The sequence below is a fragment of the Lethenteron reissneri genome, chromosome 41, assembly GCF_015708825.2.
Source record: "Lethenteron reissneri isolate LAM-NWPU_2019-01 chromosome 41, ASM1570882v1, whole genome shotgun sequence".
Taxonomy (NCBI): domain Eukaryota; kingdom Metazoa; phylum Chordata; class Hyperoartia; order Petromyzontiformes; family Petromyzontidae; genus Lethenteron; species Lethenteron reissneri.
This window is the reverse complement of record NC_083819.1, coordinates 6,173,852-6,192,692: the sequence shown is the minus strand read 5'-3', so window position 1 is coordinate 6,192,692 and position 18,841 is coordinate 6,173,852. Positions and strand designations below refer to the sequence as shown.

The 18,841-nt window shown below is 51.8% G+C and overlaps 1 protein-coding gene across 4 annotated transcripts in view; it reads left to right on the top strand.

Moving 5' to 3' along the window:
• The window catches only part of LOC133352795 (latent-transforming growth factor beta-binding protein 1-like), a 107,591-nt gene that overhangs the window by 18,693 nt on the left and 70,057 nt on the right, over nucleotides 1–18,841 (top strand). For all 4 annotated transcript variants that reach the window (XM_061568701.1, XM_061568700.1, XM_061568698.1 and 1 more), the window contains exons 5-9: nucleotides 318–494; nucleotides 2,156–2,389; nucleotides 3,495–3,823; nucleotides 4,107–4,209; nucleotides 14,127–14,204. In XM_061568701.1, the coding sequence (XP_061424685.1) occupies nucleotides 318–494; nucleotides 2,156–2,389; nucleotides 3,495–3,823; nucleotides 4,107–4,209; nucleotides 14,127–14,204 (921 nt within the window). The remainder of the gene's footprint in view (nucleotides 1–317; nucleotides 495–2,155; nucleotides 2,390–3,494; nucleotides 3,824–4,106; nucleotides 4,210–14,126; nucleotides 14,205–18,841) is intronic.

The window sequence follows — 18,841 nt, the reverse complement described above, 5'->3', positions numbered from 1 at the left end:
CTGTTAGTAAAAAATAAGTGGGCATGGTCGGCAGGTCGCGAGCACAGATGATGGCCAATGGTTGAGACTGAGGAGAGAACGTGCCCGAGTGGACTTCCACGACTGAGATGGATCTATGAAATCATCCCAGGAGCCACATGCATTGCTGCATCACGAGACAATTAGAAATGGAAATTTCTTGGGAAGACCTTTACCTGGCAGTGGATGATCATAGCTGATCATGATGGATATATGATGAATTTTGGTGGAATGACGTTGACGACGACGATGTTGATGCTGATATTGGTGACAAAGATCATCCCTCTGCCTTTTGCCAGGAAATTACTCGGTCCCAGTCCCCAAGCGCATCAAGGTCGTGTTCACGCCGACGATCTGCAAGCTGGACTGCGCCGGCTCCGTGTGCAAAACCTCCTGCTCCAAGGGCAACGTCACCACCATCATCGCCGAGGACGGCCAGACTATCTTCCCGCAGCACGGGTCCGGCTTCCGCGTCGGTGTGTGAGCCCGCGGCCCACACAGCTTTGCCGTGCTCGGCACATCTGCACGGAACTCATTGCCGGTCACTGCCCAGGTTTCGTCGGCGACCCCCGTCGGCCAGTACTACGGTAGACTCAAGTGGGGAATGTCCTGTAAAGCTATCGTCGGAACTTTAGAAGCGATTCAAGGTTTAAACCTGAGTTACAGGCGCTTGGATAGGACACTTGCTGGGAGTGACGGGTGTTGCAGCCTTGGGATGCGAGGTGGTCAGGAGGTTGGCAGTACAGCAGTGGACTCTTTAAACTGTGCAGACATTTGAATGTAATCTCCTTGTAAGGGTAGTGAAGTTTCTCCGGGTGCTTTTGTTTTTTCACTCAATAATGGAATTACCCTAACATCCCAATGCAGAACTGTCCTGGAAAAGAAACTTGAGGCTCAGTGAGGCTTTCCTGGGCGAATATTAATAATTGTACCGGGGGTTATTCTTTTTCATTTTGCTTGTTCATTGGGTAGTGAACCGCCTCCAGACCACCCCAGTGGCGGTACAGAATTTCACCGTGTCATATACCGCTGGCGGATTATTTATTTAACTTAATTTTTTTATTTCTAAGTGGCACGTGCTGGATTTTAATTTGCAGGCAGTGTGGAGACGTTGCACGTTGCGCTCACGCTGAATGGTGAAATCTTAAACCTCGTCCGTGTCGCGCCTGCTGGCAGGAAGTCCACACAATGGTAGTTGTTTACGTAGCGGCAGATCTCCGCGGCACTTGAAGGATCGCGCATGCCCGAGATGCGTCGCAGAGCATCGCATGTGAAAATCTCAAGTCCAAATGACCTTGAGCCCATTTCTCTTGGCGGGCACGCGCAACGTCCAACCATACGTCCCCCCCCCCCCCCACCACCCCGCCACCCACCTTGGGGGACACCTTTGGGGTAGCAGGCCAATTTATTCTGCGTGTGACATGAACGCACGCGGCAGTGTTATCTTTCTGGCCGCGTTTCACTCCACCCCCCCCCCCCCTCCAGCAATCTCGCATCTTGGCAGCCGCGTCGGCAGCCCACACACACGGGCGCGCGCGCACACGGCGGCCGATTCTCTGAGCCAAAAAGCGAACGGCAATGGGCGCTCGCTGTTGCGGTGGAGGAGGTAGCAGCTGCGCCAATTCCCCCATGGTGCCATCGCTTCATAAATGTTCTTTTCGGCGTTCAGTGCCAGGGGTAGCATTTGCAATGATAACACCTGCCTTTTCAAAGAAACTTTTTGCTCGAGTGATTGTTCGATCCGAAAAATCAATCCGTCTTTTTGACCAAATCAACATGAATGGTACTAATCATATCAGATCTTGGAATATAAGTGGGGTTGGGAGACTGTCTGAGAATACCAGGCCTTATAGGCTTGGGGCTGCAAGGTGGGCATCAGCATCAACAGCAGCAGGAATCCTTGAGTGTTACTCCTCAAGCATCGTGCGTGTTCTCTACCTACTCCAGTATCCTCCCACATGGAGCCAAACTCACATCAATTCAATTGGCCAAACGCCGTGATGAAACTCGGTACGACTTCCTTAGGTATATAAAGGGCATGGTATTTTATAATAATTATCATCATGAGAACGATGCCACGATGTGTTGTGAAATGAAAACCTCCGCCTGCCACCGACGATCTCTTTCCCACCCTCAGTGATCTGCGGAATCCCATGCCACAACGGCGGGCGGTGCGCTGCCAGGGAGAAGTGCTGGTGCCCGCCCAACTTCACGGGAAAGTTTTGTCAAATCCCGGCGCTCACTAACGAGGTGAACGGGCAGGCCGCCACGGGGAGCGAGGCCCAGGTGGCCTCTGACGGCCGTCGCCCCAGTCAGCCCAGTCACTCCGTCTACATGTTCCCGCTGTCGACCATCGGCAACTCGACGCAGGGTGAGGGCCGTGTTCATCATGGGCGCCAAGGGGGGTTGAGATGTTAATTACCTCGCCTGGTATACATGAGGTCGTGGGTTCGATCTCCACCCCTGACGCCTGCTGTATATTTGGAGTTTGCACGTTCTCCCTGTGGGTGCGTAGATTTTTACCCGGGTCCTCCCGGTTTCCCCTCCACATTTAGAATCAACATGCATTTAGAGTGTTTGGTTGCTACACATTTCCACATGATGATAAACCACTTCGTTGAGCTATACATAATCATGGCCAGGTCGCTTCTGGAAAAAGAGCTTTCTAGCTCAGTGGGCCTTACCTGGTAAAATAAAAATAGTTTAGCTTCAGTTCAGTTTATCTCCTCAGCTGACGAGACATCTTTGACGTCGCCTCAACTACGTGTCCCCCCCTCCCAGCTCTGCCACTCCCCCGCCCACCCGCATGCCACACCACCCCCACGATATCATTCATCCCTCCCTCACTCCCAAATTTGTAAAGTCTCAGCGCCAGCCGCACCTGGGATTCAGGTGAACCTTGGCCGAGGAATTCGAATCCAACACTTTCTGCAAATGACGAGAGATGCTACCAACACAGGCGAATGTGTGTTGCCTGGAATTAATGAGAAATAACAATGAGCAAAGGAGTGCTGATGCTCACAACAGCAAGGGGGGCACGACTCTAATTCGTATGCCGTGTGTGCGTGCCATGAGACCACCACCACATTGCATAGACCGTGCTCTTGGTTGACTCTCGGTCTCACTGCCTTCAGAAGGGGATGGCCAAATACTTTTAATCCCAATTGAGTTGGTGGTCTAGACAAAGCTTACAGCAGTGTACATGCAATGAACGGTCAAACAACACACACAGATGTGCATTGCTTGTACAACATTTCTTTGGCCTTGTTCTTCTGTCGCGGGGGGGTTTCTCATGTTTTACAGAGTTAAATTCATGTGGTGGTCACACAACACGCGGTCACGAGGCATATAGATGGGAGTTTTGCGCCTCCCCCGCTGTCTGCGAGCAACACAAACTCTGCGCGTACCCGTTACCTTCTGTCTCGGCTGACGGTGCGTCACCGTTCGTTCTCTCTCGCCGCGTGCCGCTCTGGCAGTGTCCGCGCCGGGGTCCCTGCCCAGCTACCCGGACCTGGTGAACGTCCACGTGAAGCACCCGCCCGAGGCCACGGTGCAGATCCACCAGGTGGCCCGCCTCATGGACGGCCTCAACATCTCGCACCACCAGGCCCACCGGCCGCCACACCCCCTGCCGAGCCCTCGCATCCGCCCGCTCGCGTCGCTGGGTGGGCACCAGCATCAACAGCAGCAGCGGGACAAGGAGAGGGACCAGGCCATTGCGGGTGGAGCTGATCCTTCCCAGCCCAGGATACTGGCCCGTGCGCCCATGCTGGGACGATGCTACGTGGACATCAAAGACAACAAGGTGGGGGTCTTGACGGCGCTGTCAGAGCACTGGAGCAGCACCGCTGGGAACCTGGGTTCAAATCCCGTGTTCAGCTGCCCACGATTGAAAACTGGGTTGTCAAGTCGTAGCGTATTAATGGGCTCGGCCGAGCAACAATGACTTTACACACACGCACACAAAATACCCCATTGCATTACATTTCAGCTGAATCGCGACAAAGTTCTAAATACATGTGTAGAAGCAGGGCAGGGCAGAAATGTAGCAATAGCTAAATGCAAACACTTTGTTGTTGTTGATACAGTGTGTGAAGCCTCTGCCAGGCCTCACGAGGCAGGAGGTGTGCTGTGGGAGCGTCGGGGCAGCTTGGGGCCTTGACCGGTGCAACCGATGTCCGGAGAAGCTGGGTAAGCGTTGCACCCTCCGACCAGCTTACATGCCAAAGAACCTTCATAGGAAGAAGAATATCTGACAATACTGGAAGTGGGGAGAACTACATGTAATGCTTTGCCTTGTATGTATGATGTTTGAGATTCTTTTGCACCATACGTAGCCAACCGTGCTAATCGGATGTGCAGTAGGGCAAGAATGGGCAGTCTTGAGTGGTCTATCACTATTGTAGTGAGTCGCAGACGCACTTCTTGGAGGCAACACATTTATTAAAACCAACACACGGGGTACTACCCCTTATCAAGATAACAACCTATGGTGGTGGACCACCAGGCTAACTACACTAATTACACTGGAACTAGCTATGACGGACCGGACCCCAGCTTGGATCCAGGTCCACGTGTTGGTGACTCTTCTAGGACGTAGAACGTAGATTTCTTCAGGATGAACAACAGCAGCCGGTCCCTCTCGGGGACCCGGCTTATATCCACCTTCTCGAACCCTCGAGCAGGATCTCGGCCCTGACACGTGACCACCCCTAGCCCCCACCTGGGGGCCCTGTGTAGACTTTACTGGTCACGTGTCCTCTAGGGTCAACCAGAGTGCCATGGCCTATAGTAACCCCATTCCCGTGGCTGTCACCCTGACGCCCCATCCTGTCGGGGTAGGCACTGCACGCAGAACGTGGTGCCATCCAGCGCTGTCAGTCAGCGCTCACCGAGCCCCTTTAGGGCCGGTACTGCACCCACATACACGTGGTGCCTGCGATGTCAATACATTGCATGCCGTGCCTCTCTAAAGCCGGCATTATACAGTGACATCCGCGATGTCACTACACTTATTATGCAAAAATCAAAAGTGAGGACTTTTCATGTCCCATAAAGACTTACAGATTTCCCAGGGCAGCTTCTACCTTGTCAACAACAGGACATCCTTGTAAAACCAAGGCAGGTGGCACATTTACCTCCCGCCATGGCTTTGGACTTAAATAGCGAAGTTATTACTGGCACTGTGCCAGCCTACGGGGGTACTTGTGGCCACAGGCAGTGGGTTGCTTCGGCCTAACAAGGCCCTACATCCTATTTTTCCAGCTCTAGCGTTCACACACAGCCTGACAATCCCCCACGACCAACGGAGCATGGTGAGACCTTGATCCAGCAAATAGGCTGAAATAAAAGGCTGCATATTTCCATTGTATATCGTCATTTGATGGAGCTCCTTTCTATTGGCAAGTATGCACTTAATTTTCGTATACCACATACCTGTCAACCGCTTATCAGTGCCTACCTTAATACAGACCTTATTGGTCACCCCGTGCCCTTATAAACCTCAACGTTCATCCTACAAGGTCCCATCACAAGGGAGAAACACAAACAAACAGACATATTTTTTGCCCGTATTGAAATGGCTGTATGCCGTATGGACCTGAAAACTCAATTTCCCTGTATAAGAATACGGAGTAAATCGTATGGGTTGACCGGTATGACACCAGATCGCTAAATATGATTGTCTTGGGGTTTTACTTCATTTGAAGCACGGTCAATTGAGCGCGACAGTTAAGCCAAGTTGTTTGCATTGCCCTCCCTGTCGGCTTGCGATGAGACCTTGCCAAAAAAAGACACCCATGGTCGCGTGCGCCGTCATCCGACGTGAAACGGGTTCATGGAGAGTAATTTCCACTTTGTTTGGACACCTGGCGATCAGAAATCGACTGACTCCTTCGGAGAAAAAAGGAAGAGCATAAATTACAGAATAACAGTGTAATTGCTTTTGCCGAAGATCTCTTTGATGTCTACCGTTTGACTTTCTCTGCGCTCGGAATACCAAAGCGGTGCTATGAAAAACACAACAACATTTTCTTTACTGATGGTCATCGGAACAATCTGACAAAACACAAAATATATGTGGTTTTTTTTTAAACAGGAAACACGTGAGCTGGCCGGGTGAGTCAGAGGTCATTGCGCTGGGTTCGAATCCAGGTTCTGCCCCTTATTCTGTGGATAACTCAGAAGTTAGCTCTGTGATATCCACTTCCGTGGGCCCTTCTCCAACACAAAGGGTCGCACTTATCTTGCCGCCCGAGATATATTGTTCACCGTGGCTTTCTGCTGATTCGAGCAACCAGAAGAGACAGAAAATTAATTCTATTTCCCACAAGTAGCCGCACAGGTACCACAATTAATGTCCACAGATTCTGTTCTATTCTTTCGTATGGCAATATGTTCAGGAGCTAAAGGCCACAGGTAAACGTGGATAATAGATTCAATCGAGCCGAGTCGGTGCCATTTGTGAGTTATGCCCGCGATGCCAGCTGATGTGCCGAGGGTCGTTACTTGGGTTTCGTCCCCTGCTGTGAGTGACCCAGTCGCTGGGACCAACCCACTCGGCCACAACAATTAGGGGTTTTGTTGCGAGTGCGGGAGGAGAAGGAGGAGGTGCGCTGCACGGAATAGGAAGTGTCTGGGTGGCACAGCAGCGATTGCCGGGTGGCAGATGGGTTTGAATTATTCAACGGGCACATCTGGAACAGACATCCACTTTAAAGCGTCGAGGGGCTACCGTTAACCCCATTCACAGTTTAACGGCGCATCGCACACGTCGCGTCGTCCATTATAACTGGGCAGCTTGAGTTCAGCTACAGAGGGTCGCGTGCATCTGTTCGTGCTGCCTCTTCCCCGGTGGGCAGTTTGCGTGGCACTAATGCGGCGTTTCCACGGCCACACAATAGCCCATTTGGTCGCTTCGCTGACCTGAAGATTGGGCCAAGCCAGGGTTGCCGAGGCAGTCTGCGAGCTCGATCTGGGGCCCGTGTGGCTAATCTATTTCTGGGCCGTGTGACACGTTTAGACGAGGGGGATAGCCGCTCACGGTTGGGCCACCCTTGGAGTCGTGACCGCCGTGATGGGGCTGTGCCGTGGTGTTCTATCAGTCTGAGTATCTGGAATGATGAAGCAGAGGGTGGACTGTGACGGCACCACTGACCAACTCGCCAGTCTAATGCTCGGTGTGAGAATTGCATGAGCCATCTGGGAATGAAACAATGCCGCCGTTAATAAATGAATGTTGGTTGAGCTTCATCCAGCAGTGGAGAGATCATGACGGATATCGATGCATTGATTAAAAGTGATTCTTACTCTCGTGACACATGTATTGATACACACGTGCAAGAATCGATGATTTACAAATGCATACAAAATATATGCCAATGTTGCATTTTCACGAGCGGATCGAATGGGACAAAACAATACATGAACAGTAAATGCCCTTCGTGCACAGTACGTCGTCCATTTTTGGCCTACTCTTCCACGTCAGGTCTATTGGAAGAGGTGGGAATTACCCACAATACCCCACCAAGAGTGACCTGCCGGTGGACTAAACTGTGGTGGTGCACTCATTGATGTGTCTTGGTAGAGACTCCAAGTGTCTCTTCTTTACAGGTGTCAATGATGGTGGACTTAAAGACATCCCAGCGCTGCCCACATTGTCCCACTGGTGGTGATTCAAGTTTGACAGTTTCCCATTGAGACATTGGCAGAAGAGGTCTTGCTTAATCGAGTCCTTGAGACCTTCGACGTTTAGGAGCCAGTTTAATGGACATGGTTGAGCAGATGAGTCGATGATGATCTGTCAGCAATCATCAGCTGCTCGAACAGCCTGGGTGATGCATACATCTTTGCGATCCCGGACACAGACAATGATGTAATCGATCAAGTGCCAATGCTTAGATCGCGGATGTTGCCATGATGTTTTGTTTTGTATCATTATTTTTCCTAGTGGAACAGGGTGTTGTTGGTGACGATGAGTCCATGTTCCGTGCATTTAGTCACGAGCAGGATGCCGATGGAATTCACTTTTCCCACTCCTTCCTTGCCGATGGTTCCATTCCAGAGGCTTCAACTCTGGCATTAAAATCACCGAGAAGAATGAGTTTGTCTCCCACAGGAACGGTAGAAAGGACCTGGTCAAAGCTAGTGTAGAATTCTGCTTTAGTTTCATCATCGGCGTCAAGGGTCGGGGCATATGCGCTGATGATGGTGGCTTATTGGCTCCCCCACACCAGTTTGAGACGCAGAGGCACTCACTGACTCCGATAGGCAACTCGTCAAGCTGACTGATGAGTTAATTGTCGATGGCGAAACCAACTCCGTGCATCCGCCGTTGTTCTTCCTGTCTGCCTGTCCAGATGAGGGTACAGCCACCTCCTTGTGCCTTGAGCTGCCCCTCCCCTGCCCACAGAGTCTCGCTAAGGGCAGCCACGTCAATGTCGTGTCGTCTGAGTTCCGGGGACCACGATTGCGGTTCGCTTTTAGCGTTGTCAATGAGGGTCCTGACATTCCAGGTCCCAAATTCAATTATTTGACTTTCATGTTTGTTTCCGCTGCAGTAATGGTTGATCCCTCTGGACGCCGTTATGCAGTCGGGAAGAGGTGAGACAGACGATGTTTAGGGCAACTCATCGACTCGCGTAGGGAAACATAGACATAGATCAAGACCCACCATAGACTCACACGGACATCCATCGACTCGAATAGACACTCCTTATTCCGTCTGGTGGGGAGTTGATCGGAAATGTTTATATACTCATGTCGATGTCAGCGAGTGAGCCAGTGGACGGCTTCAGAAGGAGCCTGGTCAATTACTGAGACGCTGCCGGCAATTGTTTGTCCTCCGATTAGCACAGTCGTCTACGTACGGTTTAGCGAAAGGAGTTCAACGCACGTCCACATGTGGCGTGCAGCGGCGTTACGATGTGGTCCAGTGGTCTGAGATCGGTGACCCCGCTGCTAACGAACGGCAGTTAAAGTGCGTTAATTGATCGGCCCTCCTGCTGCGCCGACGTCTCGCACAGACGCTGCCAAGTGGGCAACCTTCAGGCGGCACGCAGCCCCAAATAACCTCGGTCTGCCGCGCAGGGCATCTGAGTGTCATATTCTTGGTTCTTTCGGTAAAGTCACGTAGAAGGGAAATAATAAAAGAATAAAAATAAAACAGAATAAAAATTCTCACGACGTTCCGATTGCAACACAAGCAATCATCATCAGGTGTGAAAACTACAGCAAGAAATGTTTAGCTGAAGTGAAGATTGCTGTCGTTTTCACACCTGATGATGATTGCTTGTGTTGCAATCGAAACGTCGTGAGAATTTGTATTATGTTTTATTTTTATTATTTTATTATTTCCCTTCTACGTGACATTACCGAAAGAACCAAGAAGATGAATCCCTGCAGTCACGAAAGCTTTAAATCGAACATCTGAGTGTCATTTAATTTATTTTGCGAGTTCATTCTCTGGCTGTCATAGTTGTGTATGTGTGTGTGTGCACTTATTGTATTATTGTCGAGAGCGATGGCACAGTGGTGAGCACAGTGCGCTATGCGTGTGTGTACGTTGAACTGACTTTCGCACCGTACGTAAAGCAACCGTGCTAATCAGAGGCGCTATGAACCCGGCGACCTGAGAGTAAGCGATCGTGTTCTGGCAACAGCCTCCACATTTGCCAAATTAGAAAAATGCCCGAATTGAGATTGTACAAAGCAGTCATCGACCTCTGCTGGAAGACGAGTGGCCCGGGTCGCACTTGTTAATGAGAATTATCCTGAACGAAATAACGAAATGAACGTGGAATGCTTTAACGAGCGCTTTCGCATGCACGTGGCAGTGAAACGAAGTCACCAGGCGAAAACCTATCAAGATCACAAGGGGGACAGCACTCAAAGCGCCGCACGGATGACTTCACGAGACATACGTGCTTGTGTTTGGATTGTTTAAAGTTTGCGTTCGAATTCGCCGCTTTCAAAAATAGACGAATGGGTGTCCCTTCCCGTCAGTCGTGAAATGGGGGGGGAGGGGGAGGGGGGGAAACGCAGCTCGAGTGCTCGACTCACAGCGAAGAAGGTCGCAGTTCGAATCCCGGTCGAGGATCGACTTGGACATTGGTGGGGAAAGTCACACAGTGGTTGTGCTGTGGATACACTCGCCCCTGTCATGGGAATGTGGAATTTATGCCGCTAGTTTACCACAACATATATAGGAGATGATCACTGCCACATGCTCGTTATGAATGGGGAGGTGGGGGGTGGGGAGGGAGTGGGGGGGGGACCCACTTCGGGCTGGTCCTGTGTCCCGTGAAACAATAATACTTTTGAGAAACGATAACAAAGTTAAAGAAAAAATAAGAAAAATATGATTTCGTACGAACACGTCGGAACGAGCGAGCGAGCGAGAGAAAGCGAGAGAGGGGGACATCTGGCACATCTTTTAATAATAAATTCCCAGCAGACGCAGACTGTACCACTTCCCATGCCCGCAGTCTTACCGAAGGGCCCCAGGCTCTTTGCTCTTTGCTCAGAACAAGTCCAGCAGCTTTTGAAGTGATCTGATGGATCTCTGCTTTCACAGCGCCGGTCAGCAGACTCAACATTAATTTCCCAACGCTCTCCTACAACTTTATTGACGGAACTTATCACTTGCAGACGTCGCCGCGACTCGTTGCGCTGTTTCGCGTCCGCGGCGGGGGGAGAGAGAAAAAAAACTGTCCTCTCGAGATGTGTTCGCTCTTGTTATCATCATTCGACAATTTTATCCGGATCGCCCTGCTGTCGTCACGTGTCATTCAGAGCTCTCGCGGAAGAGTGCGAGAGAATGCCTCGCGGAAGTGGATATCACAGAGCTTCCGCTGAGATCTCTTCAAGCAACCTGCGGTCCACACCGTTGAGGGTAGCGTCTCCCCAACCAGTGTACGAGAGCAATGCTCGTCTCGTGATAGTCAAACGAACAATTTTTTTAAATTACTTAGAGCTGAAATGTATCCAAATTAAGTGCAGGACTAAATGAAATATTGCGGATTTTTTTTTATCGTGCAGTTATTGGAGATCGGGCTAAGACCAACATCTCGCTGCACTTGGGAACCCCGGGGGAGTTTAATCACAGGCGGCTGAAACCCCGGAATCGGACCCAGGATCTCGGCGGACTCTTACGAGCTTTGCAAGAGAGGGAGGCGGAGATGACATGAGATCGCGGGGAGACATAACACCGCCACATGGAATATCTTCAATCTCACTTTTTTCCCTTTCGCTTCCAGCCATATGCGGCGTCTAATATACATTACCCAGATAATCCGAAAAGAACGTATATTACCGCCGTCGCGTAAAACACGTGGAGAGTTTTCATTACGAGGGGCCAGCTCTGTGCCTCAACCGCCGGCCCTCACGAGCGTCGCATCGTGTGTGTGTGTGTGTACGCCGTTCCTCGGGCGCTCCGGTGTGACTTTACACCGGCGAAACGCGAAGAATTTTAATTTGTACCAGAAAGGCTCCTGATCCCACCCCCAACACACCCCCCCCCCCTTCATTTCTCAACACACTCGGAGGGGTCCCCCCCCCCCCACCTTGTGGGTCGCGCCGTCCGTGGAGCCGGGACTGCGCCCGGGACGAGAATTTTGCGTTTCTTTTCAAACTACCGACGACGACGCCACGGGTTGTTTGCAAACTAAAAGTTATGGAACTATTTTTCGTGATGCCAGGTAAGGCCCACCGAGCTTTGTAGCTCTTAATCCGAAGCGACCTGGCTGTCACGAATGACAGCCCAACGAAGTGGTTTTCATCATCAAGTGCAAATGTATAGCAGCCAGACGCTCTGAACGCGCTTTGATTTAAAATGTGGAGGGAAAAGCTGGAGGACCCGGAGAAAAATCCACACGACCACGGAGAGAGAAAAAGACATGCAAACTCCACATATACAGGTGTCAGGGTTGAACCCATGACCTCCTGCATACCAGGCGAGTCAGTTAACATCTCGCCACCGCGGCGCACGTGGACGAACGAGGAAGACGTCACGTGTCGCCGGTCCACGATGCCCGACGTCCAGGCCACAGCGCCACGGCAAGAGCGGGCGCCGTGGGCTTCGCGAGCCTCTGTTTCAATTAGGAGAAGGTACTTGAGTTGGGGGTGGGAGGCGGGGCGGGGCGGATAGGCAATTAGCCGGTCTGATAGCTCTGAGCAATTAAGTTAAACGGCTTTTGGGTCGTTTCGCAATTGGTCAGAGGTCGCCGGCAGAATGGGTGGTCAAGCGGCGAGCACGGGACGTGCGGTTGAAGGGTTTCCCCGTGTGGACGCTGAGTAGCTGCACCCCCCCCCCCCAACCACCTTCTCTCACCTCCCCCAACCCCCGACCAGACAGAGCTCCCATGGTGACAGCCCCCCCCCCCACCGTCCCAGCCACCCCTCACCCCGAGTCGCTCGCCCCCTCTCACCGAGAGAGAAGATCCACGGCCCATCGTCTCTCCTACGGGCACTGTGCAGCCTTCGCTCCTCGTTTGGCGTTGGCACTCGTGGCGATGCGGTGTTGTGCTCGTGGGGGGACGATAGCGTGGGGATTGGAACATGTTTCGATTTAAAGCTTTCGTGACTGCAGGGATTCATCTTCTTGGTTCTTTCGGTAAAGTCACGTAGAATGAAAATAATAAAATAATAAAAAAGAAATATTTAAATAATTCTCACGACGTTTCGGCCACAACGCAAGCAGCCGTCCTCAGGTGAAGACCAGGTCTGTCGGGGAGACGCTGCTTGCGTTGTGGCCGAAACGTCGTGAGAATTATTTTATTATGTTTTATTTATTATTTTATTATTTTATTATTTCCATTCTACGTGACTTTACCGAAAGAACCAAGAAGATGATTGGAACATGGTTGGGGGTTAGGAAGAGTGTCGGTGATGCGTTTGGGATTAGCGATCGGGATTTGTTTCAGGATCGGGTGAGGAATGAGGATGTTTTTTTTCGTCGATTGGGATGCTGATCGGGTGAGGAAGAGCGCCGTTGGCTGACGGTGTGGCTGACCGTTCATGAAAGGGTTGACGGGAGGGTCTGGGACACGGTGGGGGCCACCACGTGGTGGCTGCTACACTTTTAGCGAGGGCATCACTTCAAACGTCAGTCCCCGTTGCCAGCGCAATGATTGCTCAGCCCAAGCTATGAATGCTTTGATAATTGTGCATTGCGTTTGCGCCGTTCGCCTTTTGCCATTCTCTGGTCGAACACTGGAGAGACGAAGCCGTCAAGGCCAATCAGTTTCAAAGACAACGCGTGCATTGTCAATGCGTGTTTGTTTGCCTGTTTTGCCACAAGCATGTTTGGTTGATGCAAACTTTGTGCCTTGCAATAGGTGCCTATTTTGATGTTTGAACATCTTAACACCTCCTGTATTATTGCCGTAAAGGGTCAAGCCTATTGTTATTCTTCTCACGATCTTGATGCTGGAAAAAGGGTTCCATAGATTCCACGTCTGGTTTTTGGTTAGGCCACGTGGTAGTTTTATGCCAAATTCTTGCCGTTGACCCTGCACCACCCCTTCTGATATTAAGAAGCCACTGCAGCTATGCACTTTTAAATCATTTAGATTGAAAACTCATTTCTTTCGAACCGCTTTTTTGTATTCAGTTTATCCCCCCCCCGCACCTCCAATAACCACGGTTGGCTACGTACGGTGCGAAAGAAGTTCATCGTACTGCGTGTCACGTCTACACAGGTATTATTCATGTATCTTCCTCGACGTGACTACCGTCGTGTGGGGGGGGGGCGGGTCAATGACAACAATAACACGCGCGAGCCAAGACCCCAGTGTCGCCCGAGCGCTGCCTGACACAGTTCGGGGGAGCCTCAAAGCATCTCTCAAAAGTCGGCGTGGAGTGACCGCCGCCGCCGCCGCTGCGATTATACAGCGGAGGGGACGACGGTAGCCGCGTTCCAAACGGCGGTGGGCTGCCTCCGCAGAGGGGAAGCTCACCGGCCAGCGGCCACGGCTTTCCCAGGCCCTCGGTGTGGAAAGAGAAGGGCGGACGCGCGGTTTTCACGCCGCGGCGCCGGGCGGAGGCACGGGGCCCACTAACGGCCCCCTCGACTGTTCCTCCTCCCCCCTCTCGTTCTCTGTCCGCTACAGGGCAGCCCATCATGGTGAACGGCGAGCTGGTGGAGTGCCCCCACGGCTTCCGCAGGGAGAACTCGACGCACTGCAAAGGTAACCCACGGGAACCGCCCCACCCCCACCCACCCGGTAGCGCGACTCGCACTTAGAGCCGCCCACCTTTCCCCACCGTGGACCTAACCCCACACGCGTTTCTCAGTCAGCGCTCTGGGTCTGTTCGTCGAAAGTGTGCACTCGACCGAAGCGAAGTTCAGCGCGATACCGGCGCTGAAGATCTCGACGCGAACGGATTCCTGCCACCCGAGCACCAATTGCGAATTTCCAGACTGTCCGGGTAGAACCCAGACAGTGGCAACCCCTCCCTACTTATACTCCAGCGCCCTCCCCCCCCCCGACAAAAGCTTTACCCAGTGGAGGGAGGCGAACTCGTGACCATTCTGATAGAAGTTTATTTTGCAAGGACGACCTGCGGTGTGAAGCCAAACGTGTTCAACGTCCGCCGCCGCTCGCCGTGCGCGACCTTTGGTCGGGTTTGGCGCGCTCCGACGAATCTCTCTAGTTGCGGGAAAGTGTGCGCCTTTTAAGGCCAGCCACACGGCACTCGGCTGGCCGCGGTCAGACGGCCAAATGCAGAGCAGCTAAGGCTGCCGTAGCACAGTGGCGCACGCACGCACACACGCACACACCTGCCCTTTGATGCGTTTGATGTTTAAAACGGGAACAAAGCACTTGGCGTTCTTTTTTTTTCCAGACGGGAGCAATAATTAAAAAAAGCCATCACCACCGCTCACCTCCAGCCGCCCTTAAACACGATAGCCTGGGCGGCCCTTTCCTCGATTGTGTACGCGGGGGGGGGAAAAAACGATTCGGCAAGCGCCACCGTTTCGGGCTTTTAAGGCTTCGCTAATCCTTCTCCTCACCCACGCCGCCCCCCCCCCCCGCCACCTCGTTTAAATCAACGTGTTTGCCAAAAAAAAGGGGGTTAGGGGCATCCTAAAATGCAGGAAGTTTGGGAAAATAGGTTTTGGCCTGCAAGCTGTAATTATGTGGTCTTGGGCACATTAAAGGATTAGGCGGCGACCACTACGACGGAATTCTGAGAAATTTAAGGGGGCACGCTGTCGCGCCGTGCCCGCGAATTCACCGGTCTCTGGGTTGGTAGTCGCCAGGGCGGGGGGGGGGGGGGTGCGAAAGCAAACGAAACAAAAGGTCGTAGGGCATCAGAGAAGCTTAAGAAAGCGGGGGCCCAGATTCACGTAGAAAAAAATATGACCCCACCAAGTGGAAATCAGATCATTGTAAACAAACAAACAAACAAAATCATCGTTTATTATCACAACAAGAATTTTAACTTCGTTACCACAAATGTGTCTGAGTCTGTTTGTATCGTGATGCACCCCAACAAATATTATCTGCTTAGGGCCCCCAGTGGGCTGGCAATAGCACTGGCCGGTCGTTTGTCTAAACGTTTGTTATTCATCCTCGTCTTATTAAAGGCTGGGGAAAGCTACCATCTCAGCATGAATGGTGCACCGTTTCTCAGGGGCATTTACAGACGCAGTATATTCACGGCCTCATGCTTCCTGCGAGAAATATTCGTAAAAAAATGCTCACCGTGGTCCGTCCATCTGTGGGTTGCTCATAAAACAGAAGATGGATTGAACCTTGGAAATGTTCGCAGGCTTTTTTTGCGAAACATTTTTGACGGAGTCAAAGAGAGAGAGACAAGAGAGAAACGATATGAGGAAGCCACTTTTCAATCTAGATTAAAAACTAATTTCTTCAGAACTGCTGTTTTTGTTTAATTTGGTGTCCTTCCCCCGCACCTCCGATTAGTACTCTTGGCTACGTACGGTGCAAAAGCGGTTCAACATACATACATACATTCCCTGCTCACCGTCTTCACGAGATGCCAGCGTAATCCAAGAGGTGGTTACATTATTGAAAAGTGAAAGTGTTTCCGTGGGATAATACGAAAGTGTTGACGCAGGGACGCATTCCGCAAAGTGCTTGTGGCTAAAATGAACCCTACTCCTCTCACTTCATTATTTGGCACCGTCTTGAAACGATAACAATAATAGTCGTGAAACGTGCAGCGGCACGCACCGAGACCTGGTTCCAGGATTGTGTAAGGGCGGCTTTCAAAGATGGCGAATGGAGCATGGAGTCATTGTCATTGGACGCCACAGGGGCGAGATGTTTACTAACTCGCCTAGTATACAGGAGGTCGTGGGTGCAATCCCGACCCTGACGCCTGCTGTATATGTGGAGTTTTTATGTCTCCACGTGGTCGCGATGATTTTTCTCCGGATCCTGCGGTATCTCCCTCCACGTTTCGAAACATGGGTTTAGAGTATTTGGCTGCTATACATTTCCACTTTCTTCAGCTATCATTTGTGGCCAGGTCACTTCTGAAAAAGAGCTATATCGCTCAGTGGCGCTTACATGGTCAAAAATAAATAAGTAAAAAGTCAACACCATTTATATTCAACAATTACAAAACTAAATTATTTCTAACACACGCAAGAGAATCTATGCTGCATGTTTATATGTAGAACTTCTTTCGCACCGTTTGTAGCCACCCGTGCTAATCGGAGGTGCACAATTGTTAGCGTGTATTGCTATGTGTGGATTTTTCGCCTAAGAATTGATTTTAATCAATGAGTCGATGCATCTCTGCTCACCTAACGGGCACGAAGCCATGGTGGAATATACGTAGGTGGCGGATGGCTAGGGCTTTTTCGAAAACTTCCAGGGCTTAGCCCCTCAGCCCTATTGGGCAGCCCGAGCGTGCTCACGCAGCCTCCAGGCGTGGAACCGTCCACGACGCCGCACCGGGCTGTGGCGGAGAGCGAGCGCGGTCCAGAGGCCGGCCCCTTGGACGCGCCGCCAGTCCACCCCTGCTGCCCTGCTCGTGGACGACCTGTGGCGCTTTCTCGCTTTCCTTGTCAGATGGGAAAAAAAAATGTCCGATCATTAACTTAAACAAATATTTAATTTCTGTAAAAAACAATACGTTGAAACTTATGATGAAAAAAAAATGTCAGGCCCCTTTCCAAGAATTCATATTTTATTACCCACCGCCTATGAATGGGTACATTGACGCCGGCTGAGTTGCGCACAACGCGACGGAGGTGAACGGCCGACCGACGCTCCTGTGGCGGCCCTGCAGGCCGCGATGGGCTGGGACGCGACGGTTTTATCCCAGCGCTCGCCAAATTTGACGAATGCCCGCGGGGCCTGCTCTTCATTTTATAATCCCCGCTTCTTCTCCCACCCCCCCCCCCCCCCCGCTGTTTTTACATTCGCCTTTGATCAGCAGAGGCTTGGCAGTTTGCCGCGGTTTTTTTTAAATACTTTTTTAAATAGGTATTTCCCGGCGGCTGGGAAGAAATAACAATCGGCGCGCGGGCGAGCAAACGGTGGGAGGCGGTCGTGGCTGTAAGCATCCCGCTAGGAAGAGCCGCTGGCCGGTGTCAGGCAGCACGGGGTCAGGGGGGTTGGTACCTCTGGGTTATGAAAAACAAAACAAAAAACAGGACTTATCGTGGGAAGAAGAATATCCGACAATGCCAGAAGAGGGGGCAGAATTCCACGCCAATGTAATCGTGTAATATTAGGTAACTGACAACCATAACTTGTAATGTTCCAGCAATAAGTATCGATTTCCATAGGGGAAAAAATTGGGTGATCCTGGGATAACCAGGACAGGTGGCAACCTTAGAATGGGGTCAGAGCCCAGGGCAGATAGATTCAACAACCCATTGCTGTCCTCATAACCACCAGGACATAAGGAGGCCTTCATCCACCAACGTATTGACAAAGGCCGGTAAATTAATATTATTAATGCGAATGAATTGTATCTACATTGTAATCTCTGTCGTTATCAGGACAGCGTTTTGTTGGGGTGACAAGCTTTGGCCGTTCATCGCAACGGACGAAACGTCGGTGTCCAAGTCCCATGCTCGCGCGTTTGGGCTGCGAACAGCGCGGTGGAGTGACAAAGGGGACTGTTGAATGACCATCAATTCCCATCGCTCTAGCACTCCCGATCCTCGCGTGCGTTCATCATCGTTATCATCCTCATTGTGGTCATCGTGGAGGCCTCTGGAATCCTTGGTCACTTACCGAGCCCAGGCGTGAAGTGCCCTCCTCCTCCTCGACTCACCGCTCACCGTCCCGCCAGCAGGACCGCCCGTGTCCCCACATCTGCGGCGCGTTAGCGCGCTTCCTCCATGGCTGGGGATGTTAAATAACTCGGCGCAGATGAAAGCACCAACGAGGGCTTGCTCGGGGGGGCGGGGCCGGTGGGATTTAGGGGGGGCGAGGGGGGGGCAGCCAGGTGCTGTGCACACGTCACGGCACAGACGGGTCCGTGCGATGTCTGGGTCAAAACATTAGCCCACCATCGGTCGGAAACGAAGTCTAATTTGTGGGCGGCTTCTTCTTCTTGTTTGGGGCAGCAATGCGAAACGGGGTAGGTTGGTGGGGGGGGGGGATGGTGGGCAGAAGCGTGAGCGGCACCTGGCACCCGGGCAATCGCGGGGCTAATCGCCACTCCGACGCTATTGACTTAACCCTCGGGTTTAACACAAAGCAAAAACAGTCCCAATTTTTTTTAAACCCGCGCGCACGCTCCCGACTGAAATAACAGGGCAGGGTCGCGCTGCGGCTTTCTACTCGTGGCCGGCCCCGGACGGCGGCGGCGGAGTGGTCAACACGCCGGAACT